Consider the following 15,000-nt stretch of genomic DNA (forward strand, 5'->3'; position numbering starts at 1 on the left):
AGGATGCGCCGTTGACTTGATGGGCGGAGCACTAAACAGAGAGCTCGGGTGAGAGAGAGAGACCCTGGGAGAGAAGCAACTCCTGGGCAGCCCAGCCGGAGCAGAGGAGGCTCACTCTGCAGGTATGTTTACCTGTGTGTTTCTCTCAGCCAGTCAGCTTTTTATTCACATACTTTAGTTTTTCTTAACACACCTGCCTCCAGTGTTTGTCTCCATCCCTTTAACGGCCTTCAGGTGTATACTCTGCACATGCTGTGTCCTGTTTTGCTTGTTCCCTAATAGTTTCTTTTATGTTCCTGTTTTTCATGCAGAAATCTTCCAGAACATTACCAGAAACCAGAATCTTCTGACAGGTAAACAAACACTTTTCTTTTGTTGATTTTGTGGGAGCAAAATTCCCACTGCAGCAGAGAGACCCCCCCAAACCACCACCACCTCTGGAGTGAAGAGGGCACATTTTTCCTTTGACCCGACCGTCTTTCTGTACAAAAATTTGATTCATTTGCTTCACTCATTCATACAAATCTGACATTAAAAAAACAGTTGCTCCAACTTTAATTTGAATCTAAATCTGATATTTTATAAGTTTTATTTTCATTTATTTTATTTAAAAATATACATTTTATTTTGTCTAATTGTTTTAGTCAATTTCAGTTGAGTTTTTGTTATTTATAATTCAGAACAGTAATATATTTCTTCCTCTCATGCAGCATGTTAAATGGCATTCAATATAATATGATCACATTTCCTTTTTAATTAAATTTGTCATTTTACGTTTTTATTTTTTGTTTTATGTTCAATTAAAACCAAAAGTCCAACGAATATGAGGATTAAGTTTAGACTAAATAAGTGCAGAGTTTATATTGAGTGGATTTTTGAGCTGACTTCTTCATTACGGATTATTTCTAGGAAACGAGGCCTGCTACCCAATAAACAAATGATTTGGTTTTTTAAACGTACCCTCCGGTCAGAGCCGGTGTAGATAATGTAACTCGCAGGTTCATCTCTAACATGATAAAATAGGAGGAAACAGGAAAATCAGCAGCCGGTGTTTTTATGGCTGATTTCTGTGCCGATTGTAACCACGGAGCAGGAAGCTTCCTCGTCAGGCTGACAACGTGACCTTTAACAAGAAAGAGAGCAGTGTTTACTGCTTGTGGATCTGTCAGGAGAAGCCAGTGTGTTAGCTGGAAGCCCACGCTAACTGTCCTTCATTTCCAAGGCAAATGTGAGCAAGGTAAACAAATAAGCTGATGTCAGCATCGGCGGGAGTCCACAAAGACAGAAATGTGTTTTTAAGAGTCGTTTTTATTTCTAAGATAAATGAAAGCTGAAAGAAACGTAGTTTCATTATGAGTTTCACAGAGATGTAGCGTAACATGTGAAGCATTCTGGGAATTTTTCTCTGTGTCATGGTGCAAAACAAAGACAGCAAACATGGAGAGAAAATAAGAAACTTTCCAACAAAATAATCAAAGTGTAACGTCTTTAAGGGCCTCGCTGTAGCCTGTCTCGACCTTAATGCAGCTCTGATGGTCCTGAGAAGATAGTGACACTGACAGTTATGGTGGCGATTCTCATCTTCACAAATAAAACAGGAAGTGTGAGAGACATAGAGCTTCAGGTGAAACCTCAGTAAAGACTCTTGAAGCGGCCGTTTCACCACGTGAGGCTCTGATCATCCCTCCAGCTGGAGGTGAAGTGTCTTTGTTTAAACAGCTTAACCTCCTCCATCAGTTTCTCCTGAAACAGGTCACAACATTTCTTAAATATTAATTTGCGGGTGAAAGGCTCACAAACCTGCACTCAGGTGTATTCTGGCCACCAGGTGGCGCCGTCCAACTTTGTGCCCATCGTGTCCAACATAATGGCTTCCTGTCAGGAGTTTGAAGTGACCGTTCACACCTCACCTGGCCCCACCTGTGGAACCTTTAGCCACCTGTGGCTCAGCCTGATTGGCTCTGAGGGCGAGACTCCGCCCATCCGTGTGACCGACGGTAACAGTCATCTCCTGCCAGGATCGGTGAGTTTTGAGATTCATTCATTTGTAGCGTTTGCTGGGAGTACTGAAGGGCGTGGTTTACGGTCTTTAGTTGGAGTTTTATTTTGACAGTGTCTTCCTGTGACGCTCACAGGTGTGTCCAGTCCGGGTTCAGGCCAGCAGTCCTCTGGGTCGCCTGATTCTGGTTCGGCTCCGGCTCAAGGTTCAGACCAGATTTCCAAACCTGGACTGGCACTGCAGCAGAGTGGAGGTCTGCAGGCTGTCTAAAGGTCAGGGGTCAGACTCAGAAACACAGGTGTTCCTGTGCGACAGGTGGCTGCGGCCAGCAGATGGCGACGTGGAGCTCCGGAGTGGAAAGTGTGAGTGACGTTTAATGACCGTTAGGAGGAAACAGAGACATGTGGACCCAAGCACAAAAACCTCTTTATTTCCTCACATCACCCTGCAGGTGTGCCCATGCAAATCATTTCCTTTGAATCTAAAAGCAGTTCTCCCTGTTGTTGGTCCACAGTGTGTTTGCTGGAGGAGGAGACAGAAGAGAAGCTGAAGCAGCAGAGGCTCAGACAGCTGCAACATCAGCAGCAGCTCATCAGGTACCTGATGTCACAGTGTTAGCATGCTGGGTTACCTTTGGTCCTCTTACAGCGCTCTGACTGGCCACATCCTGGAATCCTGCAGAGGGGCAGCACGCAGTGTTTCTGAGCTGTACTCTGTGGGCAGCCGGTGTCATCCAAACACGATAACATGTTTACAGCACACTGATATCTGACCTTTGACCTATGACCTTGAATGCTGAAATAGGGTATTATATTATCTTTACCTATATGACTGGAGCAGAACTGGCTGAAACATCTAGAAGATCCTGCTGTTAATTAATGCTTCAATCTTAAATATGATCAACCTATCTCTAATAATCAGCTATGTACCACAGGCCTTCAAGCTGGCTGTAGTTAAACCTTTAAATGGTAAATGGCCTGTATTTATATAGCACTTTAATCGTCCCTAAGGACCCCAAAGCGCTTTACATATCCAGTCATCCACCCATTCACGCACACTGGTGATGGCAAGCCACATTGTAGCCACAGCCACCCTGGGGCGCACTGACAGAGGCGAGGCTGCTGAACACTGGCGCCACCGGGCCCTCTAAACACCACCAATAGGCAATGGGTGAAGTGTCTTGCCCAAGGACACAACGATTGAGACTGTCCAAGCCGGGGCTCGAACCGGCAACCTTCCAATTACAAGGCGAGCTCCCAACTCTTGAGCCACGACCGCCCCTTTACTCAAAAAGCATCTCTAGACCCAGCTGTCTTAGCTAATGACAGCTTGAAAACTTCTTGTCTCTCATTCAGGTGGCGAATCTTCGTTGATGGCGCTCCGCAGTGCGTTGACGTGAACAGTCTGTCTGAACTCGGGCCAAACCTTCTTTACACGCAGAAGAGGTGAACGCTAACAGTCGGTGCACATCGTGAACGAAATGTGGTCTGAACCAGCCGGCTTGAGCTGTGTTTGTCCCTCTGTCCTCAGTGCGGCCACTAACCTGTACTATCTGAACGGCTTCACCACCCGAGTCGAGTCCTGGAAGAGTTTTTCAGAGCTGGAGACGATTTTCACCTACAGTGCACAACAGAACGACATCGCCAGTAAGAAACAACGCAGCACATCTCATTCATCTTTGTGTTTTTGAACCTTTCTAGCTACTGGACATCTCTGCAAAGTTTTTATTTCCCCTTGTGGTTATTCTGGGTCTTTATTCTTGTATTTACTGTATCGTTCTTTCATCATTTGTATTTATGTTTTAGTAGTTTTGTGTCTTTTTGATTATTTTGTGCTTTGTTGTAGGTTTCTGTGTTTTGTGAGCATCTGTAATTGTTTTTTTCAGCGTTGTGTCTCTTGTAGTGTGTTTGTGGGTAGTTCTTCTGCTCCAGGTGAGGCCTCCTGACTCGGCGACACAGAATAATGAGACGGTTGATTCTGTCTCTCAGGGTTCGTTAAGGCTCATTGGATGGAGGATTGGTATTTTGGCTACCAGTGTCTGAACGGCAGCAACCCTCTCATGCTGCGTGAGACCCGCCACCTCCCTCCAAACCTGTCCGTCACCTCTGACATGCTCCGCCCCTTCCTGCCTGAAGGCTCCTCCCTCGAAAACGAGCTACAGGTGTGTGCTGTCGTGACTTTCTGCTGTGCGTTATTTGCAGCTGCCCTTTTTAATCAGTGTGTTTATTTGCTGTGACAGAAAGGTAACATTTACCTGTTGGACTACGAGGTTCTAGACAGTGTTCCAGCCAATGTGATCAATGAAAAGCAGACGTATCTGTCCGCCCCGCTGTGCCTTCTCCACCTGAACCAGCAGGGGCAGCTGCTCCCCATCGCCATCCAGGTTTGCTTCTTACGTAGAAACCTGACTGTGACGAATCCTGTTGTCTAAGTTCAATCCAATCACCCTGGGAATGTGGTCCCGTCCTTCAGCTGCAGCAGAAACCTGGCCCTCAGAACCCGGTCTTCCTGCCCTCTGACTCTGGCTACGATTGGCTGTTGGCTAAGATGTGGGTTCACAGTGCAGACTTCCAGTGCCACCAGCTGATCTCACATTACCTGCGGACTCACATGATGGCAGAGCTGTGCTGCGTGGCCACGCTGCGGCAGCTCCCAGATGCACACCCGCTGCACCAGGTAAACCCCGCTCACCTGCAGCTCGCTCGACTTCACCCGCAGAAGAGAACAGAATTGTTGTATCCGATCACTTCTCCTTTTAAATGGCTTGAGCTGTCTTTTCTCTCATTTCTTTTGTGGACAGCTGCTACTGCCGCACGTCAAGACATCTTTAAAGATAAACTTTGGGGCCAGAGCGTCGCTGCTGGCCTCCAAAGGGCTGTTTGATCAGGTAAAACGCAGAGAGTAACAGAAACCAAAAAGAGGAGAACAAACAAGCAAAGTAAGATCTGTTGTGTTCCCTGGTCTCGTCCCTCCAGGCTGTCGGTGCTGGTCTGGAGACGTTACCCGTTCTCCTCTCCAGGGCATCGGCCAGGATTTCCTATCGAACCCTGTGCGTCCCCGAAGACTTGAGCAACCGCGGTTTGGACAAACTGCCGCAGAGCTTCTACGCCCAGGATGCTCTGAGGATCTGGGACGCAATGCACAGGTAAACGAGCACACCTGAGAAACACGAACACTCGTGCAAATGTTTTATCCGATGGCAACAGGAGATCCTCTGTGATCTGTGTGTGTTGCAGGTTTGTAACCAGCTGGGTGGATCTGTATTACCATGGAGACGACGCGGTGCAGCGTGACCCTGAGCTCCATGGTTGGCTCACTGACATCAACACTCACGGCTTCAGTAACGGTGCGTTTTATGACGCTAAAACGTGGCATGCGAGCTAAACGTACAGCAGTTTCCCTGCTGGGGTCGAGCTCCTGATGGAGAGCTGCACACGCTGCAGAGCTTCAGTCGATGGATGTAACAGTAACAGGTCAGCTCACAGCATCACGGGGCTCTGCAGAGACGAGCAGAGTGACCCGACATCAAACTAAGTCAACCTCTGGATCTCTGAGGAGTACGGAGGAGGATCTGAAAAGCTGCACGAATATAAAATTATATTAAACAGATGTCTGTTTGACACTGTATGGTATTAAATATTGACAGTTTGATGTAATGATTATAATATTAAAAGCAAAACTTTTGGATTTTAGTGGTTAAATAATTAGAGATAAATATGTATATGTTATTATATAAAGATGACCACATGATAGTTTTCCATGTTCGTGTGTTTTTATGTTCATTAACATTTGTTTTTTATGTGCTTGGAACACCGAGCAGCTCTTTTTGACTCCGCCTTCGCCCACAGCACACACGTGCACGCATACATTCACCTGAACACTGTGACTATGATGCCTCTGCACAGGTTTCCCTCAGCGCTTTCACACCAGAGCAGAAGTGGCCAAGTTTGTCACCGCGCTCATCTACTCCTGCTCTGCTCTGCACGCTGCCGTCAACTTCTCCCAGGTGAGTTGACCACGAGAGGCGGGAAAAGCTCGCAGCTTCCTGCTGAGGATGTCCCGCCGCCTCACGTTTGTCTCCTCTCTCTTGCCTTCCTCCAGCTGGACTTTGCCTTCTGGGTGCCAAACTGTCCGGTCGCCATGTTGCGTCCTCCTCCGCAGGTCAAAGGCGCCGTCACAGAGGATGACATCATGTCCTTCCTGCCAGATGTGAACACGACGTGCCGCGTCCTGATGGCGCTGAACGGGCTGTCGCAGCCAGCCATCGACTTTGTGAGGCTCCTCCCACTCCTCACGAAACATTTACACTCACTTCTTCCTCAACTCCTCCTCTTCAAAATCTTTGTCATCTTCTTCTTTTTCATCATTTACATTTTTTCTTCTTCATAAGCTTTTTCTTTTGTCTTCCTCCTCCTCCTCGGACACCTCCATCTCCTCCTATCCCACCATCCTCCTGTCACTCCGATCCCGCTGCACCTCCTCTGAAGTCTTCCTCTTTCCCTCCTGGTGTTCTTTTTCTGATCATTTTCATTTCAAATCATTGTAACGCGTCTCATTATTTGTCACGTTTTTGAAGATTAAATCTGTGTGTCTCCCCCTGCAGGTTCCTCTCTGTCACTACAAGGAGGCTATCTTCAGGGACGACGCCCACCGCAAGCTGTTGGAGGAGGTGCAGGCACAGCTCCGGGACATCTCTGATGCCATCGCAGAGCGTAACAGCCAGCTGGAGCTGCCGTACCCGTACCTGAGCCCCGAGCGCATCGAGAACAGCGTGGCCATTTAGTAACCGTCATCGTCCTCACCTGCGATCATCATTACAAACAGGGGAAAAAACCTCTCCATGCACCTAATTATCATAATCGTTCCTGTTGTTTTAAATCTGATCATGTGATGGACTAATCGTTTCTGCTGGGATACTTCTCTTCAAACCGCAACATTTTTCATGTGTTAACTTTTTTCTTTTTCCGAGGTGACTGTAACGCACCTTAAACTCAGATGTTTTCCGACTCTGGTGAAGGTGAAGGACTCACGCTGAAATTAACGTCTTGCTTTGTGAGCTCACCAAATTACTTTGTTTGGCGTGCAGCTCCATACACAATGAAGTGACTTGTTGTGAGCTCACACTGTGTTACATGAATACACGAGTTTAAATATTAGAGTCAGTCTCTATTCTAATGTCTAAGGAGCTTGGAAAGAAATCATCTTGACTTCTTCAAGAAGACGTTTCATCCAAAAGGCTTCTTCAGTTCTAGGGTCAAATGGTGGAGAGTCCCAGATTTAAGCTCTGTGGGGGTGTCAGCTGGAAATGAAGCTAGTCAGAAACAGAGGAGGCGCTGTCAGCTGTACTTCTTCTCATGCTCGTGGCTGAATATTCGACCGATAACGTGAGGCTTTGTGCTCTGAGTGCCTCGGTGCCTGTTTTTGTCACAGTTAGATTTGTGGATACTCTGAGTTTATTTCTCCTTCAAGTACCAACAGAAACTCAAAGAAAGCTTTGAGTAAAAGTCCTGCTCTCAGAATTACGTCCAGAACTACGAGCATAAGAAAGAACTGAAGGTAACAATCTTTATGTAAAATGAGCCCTTTCAGGATTTTACATGCAGCCTGTTTTACTCTCAGGGGTTTATATGATGAAAGCCAATCCAAAATAGAAGCTAATAACACATCATATACATGCTGTTACAGGTCAGGATGTCACATGACAACGTCGGGCTTCACACTGCTCTAAAAGCCAGGTTTCACATGTTTTTTTCTACTGTCAGCTCTGTGTGATGTCACAAAGAGCGATGCTCCACTGGGGCTCGAATATTATTTGCACTGAGGTACAAATAAGGATTACTTTGAACTGTGAGTCATAAAACGCTGCTCTCGTCCAATCAGAGAATAAAGGCGTGGACTTTAAGGATCCACATCCTGTTTTTGTAATCGATCTTCTGAAAACCAAATCCATCCACAGACCTGATGTTTCACTCATGTATTAAACAGATTGTTCAAACTTTGCTGATGCTTTTTCACTTTTGTCTATCTTTACCCTGTGTATTTGTGTGTGTGGTGGCGGTCAGTACTGAGTGTCCCTGCAGGACGTCCACTGGTCTAAAGTCTTACTGCACGTAAAGGGAAGGCTTTTGTTTTAGTTAGTCTGTCGTCCATCACTGGAAGTCACAAGCTTTGCAGATTCTGGTGAATTTGATGGAAACTATCACACAGAACATGAAGCAGCAGCAAGTACTAAGAAACAGCTTTTATCTCTTTTTGTTTGCATTATTTTTCTGTTTCAAACAGGCAAATGTGTGGTGTGAAGTGACGGTAGTGTAACAGCCAATCATCACAATGATGTCATCACTGAATAAAAATAGATAAAATTGTCAAACTTGGAACCAGAAGGAACACGTGTAAAGAAACATGTGCTTATCCCAACGGGGCTTTCATCAAATCAGTAAAGACGCACAGAAAACAAGATCAAACACCAACGAAGGAGGATCAGAAACAAACTGAACAATATTGTCAACCCCTAACCCATCTGCATCTAAAGGTCAAAGGTCACTCTTTGAGGATGCCAATGTCCACATGTTGGACAGAGAAGACAGATGGTTTGAAAGAGGAGTGAAAGAAGCATCTATGTCCACTGTGAGCGACCATCTTTGAACAGAGGCGGGGCTTATGACACCAACTGTCTGTAATCCGGTTTTGAGATCCTTCCTGAACTGCAAAAGCTTCTTGGATGAAACGTCTTCACGAATACAGAAGTGCACAGAGAACGGAGCAGAGCCAATCAAATGCCTGGGTGCATCATGTGACCTCGGACGTTAAAGAAATGCTCACGTGTTGATTTTTAGCAGTGAAACAGCAGATACACTCTGACTACATCTGTGTCCTCGCTGTTAGCTTATTGTTTCACTAATGATAAACCAAGAACTGCGATAAATTAACGCAACGATGGTCCCTGCTATTACCTGGAGTGGGAGGAGCTACAGCTGACACTGAGGCCCTAGTAGCCCCTCCCATAGAAACATCAAGTATAGCCAGAGCCAGAAATAACCAGTTTTCTCAGGTTGAGTTCTCATGAGTTTGTCTTGCTAATGTGCGCCAGATCATAACCAGGATGAAGCAGAACACCATGAGCAACTCGTGCTGCTCTTTAATAACAGGCTGAGTGTCCTCAGAGGGACGCTGTGAGGGAGCGCCGGGTGTCTGCAGACTCACAACAACAGCCTGGACCATTACATTCATTTTATTATCAACATTCTGCTGAAGTTCCCGTTTGTGACGCGATGGAGGAAATAACACTGAAAGAAAACGTTACCTGTGACTGTCCTCAGTTCAATACATTTTTAACCTGTAATGTCTTTTACTCTGAAAATAACACAGAAGTAAAAAGCTAACACTTTATTTTGCAGGTTTGGCACTTTCCAGCTCATTTCCTGGAAACTTTACTAAACAATGTAAAATAAATTCTCAGCTCTTCCTGGAGCTGAGCTGCGTGTTTGCAGTTTTCATGCTGTAAAACACACCTGGAGCATAAAACGATTCAGTGGCTCAATCTGGACGATGCTTTAAAGATAAATATAAGATAAGATTTTAAAGAACGCTTCCAGGAAACGAGCTGGAAAACCCAACGTGTCTTTAAATACAATAAAACATGAAATATTTCAGCTGAAGGATGAACTTCTTCCTCGTTGTTCTGATTGGTCAGCTGATCAAACACAGGAGTGTTTCCTGCAGTAACATGAAGTCAGGTTCTTTGTCATCTCTTCTCGTGAGCGTTTCTCTATCAAAATAAAAGCCTCTCCTCTCGCCGCCTAGCTGACAGGATCCACCACCAGGACTTTGCACTCCCTCTTGGCGATCTTGTCCAGCGACAGCAGCGACTTGTCCTGCGGCGGCAGGTAGAGCGGCCGACCGACCGGAGAGCCAACGGGAGGCGTGATGGCCCGTCGCTCCATGGCGCTGCCCGTCCTGTCGCACACAGATAAGATTAAACGACATACTCAATGTGATATGAAGCTGAAGTTACTAAAGTTACCTCATGATGTGGGACCGAGACGGCTGCTGGTGGGAGAAGGACTGAGAGCGCCCCAGACTGGCCTGGTGTCGGTCCAGCAGGTCTCGAACCGCCGGGCTGGACGGGCTGTTTTTACCTGGATGGTTTTGACACGACACAGAAATCAGAACAGACGCAGGTCAAAGCCTTTTGTGTTTGTTTCCCGCTTAGAGCTTACGTGACAGGGGCCGAGCGTCGGGTGGAGGGTTGGACACCGACGCTGTGAACTGGAGCTTTAACTTCATGTGCTGACTCAGCTGCAGAGACAGGAGAAAACATGATGTCCCGTGTGAGCGGGCGAGATAAGGAAGCAGGCGCTCAAAGCTCAGCGTACCTCGTAGAGTCCTGGTTTGAGGATCTGGAAGGCCACGCTGAACGACAGAGTGCTTCCTTTGCGGCAGTGACCCAGGTTACTGAGAGGGGTGTGACAGACCACGGCAGACAGCGCTGCGTCTTCCCCCTGACCTCGACCTGAGCGAGCAAGCAAACGACACATTACTCGGTCTGAACCACGACTGACAGAGAGAACCGTCTCCATCCACGAGAAGAACACAACCACAACCAGCTGGACAAAGCACCATCAGGGCTGAAGAGCCCAAACCTGCACTCCCCCTAACGTCCACTAGAGGCTCAGTCCCCATAGACTGCCATGCGTCCCAGAAATAAACCCGCTCACAGGCTTCCTTTCAAACAGCTGCAGGGTGGATTTTTTCAAAACATCAAACATGAACCAAAATACTCGCTGACCCTCTGGAGTCCAGACGAGCCGCACAGCCAGGAAGTCCTGCAGGTTGTTGAGAAGAACGTATTTGACCTTGAAGTGCTCCTTTACCCTGACGGTGCTCGGACAGCTGGCTGTCATGACGAAGCGCGGCCGGTCCAGACGGACACTGGGCAACCTGGGTGGAGGGGAGGGAGGACGACGGGTCATTTAGAGAAGCAGCAGGAAAAAAACGAAACGCTGTGTCGTCGGGCTGCTGGACAGGAAATATGTCCGGATACACGGAGATATTTCCCGTCGCTCCTGGTGGCCACAGCAGAGGTCTGCACCCCCGAGCCTGGATATCTCTTCCCAAGACTAACACAGCACGTGTGGAGCGTTTCATCCAGCCTTACCTGTAGTGGGTGTAGATGCAGTTGGTGAAAGGCATCTTGGAAGTTGACCACTGCAGCACAGCGACCAGAGGAACCTCCAGCCCCTGAACACAAGCACACACATGCTGACCGCAGCGAAATAAATAAAGGACGCATTAATCCAGGAACGATTCGCCGACCGTCGCGTCACAGCTGCTCTAAAGTGTGTCCGCCCTCAAAGTCGTAATAAAATCCTGCGTTGACGCAGCTGTTCACAGAAACACGTCCTTTACTTTTCCTTCTTCAGGAAATCGTGAGAACACAAACTGTCACGTGACCAAAGCGCACTGTGCACCAAACTATAAAACACACAACGCAACACGAACGTGTGCGCACCTCATTGGAGTCGTCCTGCGGCATGTCGTTGAGATGCAGCTGGAACAGGAAGTCGTGCTCCTCCAAAGCGCTGAGCATGCTGGGAAGGCGGCAGGCCAGGCTGTCCACCCGGCAGAAGGACGCCATGCCGACCTCACCGGATTGATGGCTGCAGAGCGAAGAACAACAAATACAGACATTCAGGAGCATCACACAAACACACAATCTGACTGCACAACAACTCGTTTTACGACTAACAAAGTCCCAGAAACTCAAAGTAATCGAGTATAACACAAAGTAGCATCATTACTAAAAACTATCTGCAACGATACAAATGATAAAAATCCAACACAGAGTAACAAAGTATACACAACACACTTTCATTAAATACAATGTAACAAACACAAAGTAACAACTAACATGAGAGCAAAGCAGGAACAGGAGCAGAAATCATGAAACTGCTTAAAACATGTAAGAAAAAGCACGTTGAGCATATTTGTCTCCAAAATGAAGCCAGCAGCCACGGCAGCGCCTTCTGAACTCTCAGCACAAACCTTCCACACACTCGTATACGTACCACACGTTGTCCACCAGCAGCACGGAGCCGTCGGGCATCACGGGAAGGTAGGAGGCGTTGAGGTTCGGTAAAATCCGAACATCCCGAATACTCACCTCCTCCTGAGAAGACTCGTTCAGCACTGACAGTGGGACAGGAAACAGAATCACAGTTGGAATCAAACCACTGCAACCAAGCAACTGAATCTATTTGATTTTATTTACGGATTCGTTTCGGCCTTTAACGATGATTTAAAAACAGCGCCCTCTGCTGGTGCTTTTAGATTAAATACCAAAATATTCCTACATCGTCCTGCTGATCAGAGTCACAGCCACGGAGCAGAGACTCGACAGCTTCGGCCTTTACGGGGCTCAGCGACGCCTCGGCGTGCCGGCAGTGCGCTGGCATGCTGGACGTCAGGTTAAAGGAGGTGATGCATCTATTGCTGATCGCTGCCCTGTTCAGCTTCATGTCACAGCACACAGCTGGGTTTATGTCGCTTAGCTTGGAGGCTTCCCTGACATGTAAACATCTGTCATCACAGTGACATCACAGTGACGATGAAGAACGTTCTGTACCTTTTAAGACAGCGAGGTGTTTTCCAGAAACAGTCATCTGCTTGCAGCGGACAGTTGGAGGCGGCAGGACGGTCAGGGTGGTGCTCACTGTGGATCAGAAGCTGCGTTAAACCTCCCAGAGGACAACATGACATCTTATAAAATCATTAAAATTCTGTTTATCAGGATAAAACAGTCCCGCCCTCAGTGAACCTCAGCGAGGCTCTCAGAGGCGAGGACGGAGAGGAGCAGGAAATGAGTCCCACCCCATCTCAGGCGACTCAGGTGCCGAGGAGGCCGGAACTGAGCTGATTTAACTCCCGACTGATCAATGAAACTGATCATATGTCCATAACTGACCTCCGTCATGGTTGGATTTATTGTTTTTTACTGTTACAGCATTTCTCTTGATTGAATGAAATCTAGACGGATGCTCTGCTAACGACTCTGCTTTCAGGTTGTGTCACCTCGAGGAGCAGAGCCTACAATAACACCCCACACACTCATGTGACCCCCTGCTGTGGAAGAGAGCCAGACATCAACAATAAATAATGATTAAATGTCTCGTCATTCCGTTACTTTGATTCATAATTGTTCAGTACTTCCTGTTTTATTTTGAAGGTTACTTTCCTGTTGCATCTTGTTTGTTCTGCTTCCTGAGTGTCAAACCTGTACTCATCGTCACCTGTGTGAGTCATTGTCAGGTGCTGTTCCCACCTGTTTCCTCTCAGCCCAGGTGTAACAGCAGTTCCCTGGCTGTGGCTCATGTTTAGTGTAACGGTCTGGCTCTGTGGCGCTCTAACCACGGCGTTCTCAAGAACAGTCATGGCTGGTTTCAAATGAAAGGCAGCGGGCCAATCTAAACTCCTGAGCTGCAGTGGAGAAGCTCGTGCTCTGATAATGTGAGCCCGGCTCTAACCACGGCGTTCCCATGAAGCATTCAGTGCCTACCCTGAGCCTTGAAGGTGTTCAGGTCGTGTCTGAAGGTGTGCGTCGGCTCTCTCTGCTGCAGCACGCTCAGGTAGCCGAGTTCCTGCACCTCCACTTTCTCCGCCTCCTTCTTCCACACCGTGACCATCACCTGAATGCACACGGAGCAAAATTACTGAGCAAAGCAGCTACGACTCAAAGCCTTCACACAACACCAGATATCTGCATCCAGAACGAGGCGGACCTTGACTTTAAGGGTGCTGACGGGCAGTTTGTCCAGAGAGACGGTGAGCGGGAAGATGACCTCATCCGTCAGGACCACCGGCTCATCTAGAGGAGACTGACAGGGAGGAGCAAACACATCATCGCGCCTGAGAGGAAAGCATCGCCTCTGAGGACTGATCTTAATCTAACAGCTGGAGAGAGGAGCGCCGTATCAAAGACAGGTAAAGGTGCGCGTCTACCTGGACGGGCGCCCTGCGGAACTCCCTCGACGCCGTCCCAGAGGAGTTGTGGATGAGCAGAGGTTTGCAGTCCCTGAAGCTCCGGCACCGGGAGTCCACCCTGCTGCCGAGCGCAGCGATGGCGGCCTCGGCCGCCGCGATGTAGTCCTCTTCGCCGTCCTCGTTGGCCTCGTCCCCGCTGCTCTGGTAGTCGTGGTGATGCTGATGGTGGTTGCCCCGGTGACGACTGCTCTCACCCGGACTCACGCTCGCCACGGCGCACAGAGATCCGGCCAACTCCCTCCACGCCCGGCTGCTGGCCGATTCCGTCCCAAAACCTGCCGCGGTGCCATCAGCGCCCCCTGCTGGAAAACAGACAGCTCTGTTCCAGACTTAACCTCCTAGGACCTGGCGTCCACATATGTGGACATCCCATTTTGGGTTATTTAGACCAAAATACTCAATTTTGCTCTACAAGGGCCTGATATCCACTTACGAGGACATTATGCTGCTACTGTTCTATCGAAATTTTAAACAAATATCCTCATATGTGGCTCTCATTTTTCTTAGAAACAAAAATCAGGTAAAAAAAAAATCTGGTAATTCTTTGTTTTTACATTCATCGGGTCCCAATCAGCCCAAATATCAAAGAGAAATTAAAAATGCATGCCATGGAAGAGTTCGGGTCTTAGGAGGTTAAGGAAGCTGTTTTACACCCAAAGACACATTTTTAAGTACAAAAGTCTCAAGAGTTTGACTCTGTAACTCAGACTTCTGAGAAAATGACTAACAAAGTTAAGCAAAAACAAAGTTAAGCGAAAACTTCCCCAAACGGTTCTTTGTTTCAGTGGCAGCGCTCACTCTGTTCTGAACCTTCAGATAATTTCCTGTTTCAGAGCTTCAGCCGTGTTAGAGCTGTGGGATTTTATCCCTGGAGCTGGAGCTGTGGTCCTACAGTAGCTCATGTTTGTGGCCTCATCTGTGCAGGTGTTTAAGGCAGGTACTGTCCTGTTTTATACAATATT

The 15,000-nt window shown here is 47.6% G+C and overlaps 2 protein-coding genes across 4 annotated transcripts in view; one reads left to right on the forward strand and one right to left on the reverse strand.

Annotated features, from left to right (window-relative positions):
- Positions 1 to 19: 19 nt before the first annotated feature.
- On the forward strand, positions 20 to 6,806 carry zgc:152891 (uncharacterized protein LOC767741 homolog). The gene is made up of 15 exons (XM_063487742.1): positions 20 to 28; positions 1,886 to 2,023; positions 2,136 to 2,361; positions 2,514 to 2,595; positions 3,355 to 3,444; positions 3,530 to 3,645; positions 3,988 to 4,160; positions 4,239 to 4,382; positions 4,472 to 4,675; positions 4,800 to 4,886; positions 4,975 to 5,144; positions 5,236 to 5,345; positions 5,905 to 6,005; positions 6,101 to 6,271; positions 6,603 to 6,806. The coding sequence occupies exons 1-15, from the start codon at positions 20 to 22 to the stop codon at positions 6,780 to 6,782; spliced, it is 2,001 nt and encodes a 666-aa protein (XP_063343812.1). The 3' UTR covers positions 6,783 to 6,806.
- A 1,447-nt stretch (positions 6,807 to 8,253) lies between these two features.
- LOC134637665 (trafficking protein particle complex subunit 14-like) overlaps positions 8,254 to 15,000 on the reverse strand; it is a 7,825-nt gene continuing 1,078 nt past the window's right edge. For 2 of the 3 annotated variants that reach the window (XM_063488150.1, XM_063488152.1), the window contains exons 2-13: positions 13,997 to 14,340; positions 13,777 to 13,872; positions 13,554 to 13,683; positions 12,624 to 12,710; positions 12,067 to 12,187; positions 11,511 to 11,658; positions 11,157 to 11,239; positions 10,788 to 10,939; positions 10,375 to 10,511; positions 10,219 to 10,297; positions 10,023 to 10,137; positions 8,254 to 9,955 (exon numbers count right to left, since the gene is read on the reverse strand). In XM_063488150.1, coding sequence (XP_063344220.1) covers positions 9,799 to 9,955; positions 10,023 to 10,137; positions 10,219 to 10,297; positions 10,375 to 10,511; positions 10,788 to 10,939; positions 11,157 to 11,239; positions 11,511 to 11,658; positions 12,067 to 12,187; positions 12,624 to 12,710; positions 13,554 to 13,683; positions 13,777 to 13,872; positions 13,997 to 14,340 — 1,649 coding nt within the window. In that variant the 3' untranslated portion in view covers positions 8,254 to 9,798. The remainder of the gene's footprint in view (positions 9,956 to 10,022; positions 10,138 to 10,218; positions 10,298 to 10,374; positions 10,512 to 10,787; positions 10,940 to 11,156; positions 11,240 to 11,510; positions 11,659 to 12,066; positions 12,188 to 12,623; positions 12,711 to 13,553; positions 13,684 to 13,776; positions 13,873 to 13,996; positions 14,341 to 15,000) is intronic. The other variant, XM_063488151.1, reaches the window with a different exon arrangement.

Source organism: Pelmatolapia mariae, linkage group LG10_11 (assembly GCF_036321145.2).
Source record: "Pelmatolapia mariae isolate MD_Pm_ZW linkage group LG10_11, Pm_UMD_F_2, whole genome shotgun sequence".
NCBI classification, from domain to species: Eukaryota; Metazoa; Chordata; class Actinopteri; order Cichliformes; family Cichlidae; genus Pelmatolapia; species Pelmatolapia mariae.

Bases quoted from the DNA above. Each gene is read 5' to 3' on its own strand.
- zgc:152891 (XM_063487742.1), top strand. The intron at 3,445-3,529 runs GTGAACGCTAAC...CTCTGTCCTCAG, and splicing joins CTTCTTTACACGCAGAAGAG to TGCGGCCACTAACCTGTACT. The intron at 6,272-6,602 runs GTGAGGCTCCTC...CTCCCCCTGCAG, and splicing joins CGCAGCCAGCCATCGACTTT to GTTCCTCTCTGTCACTACAA.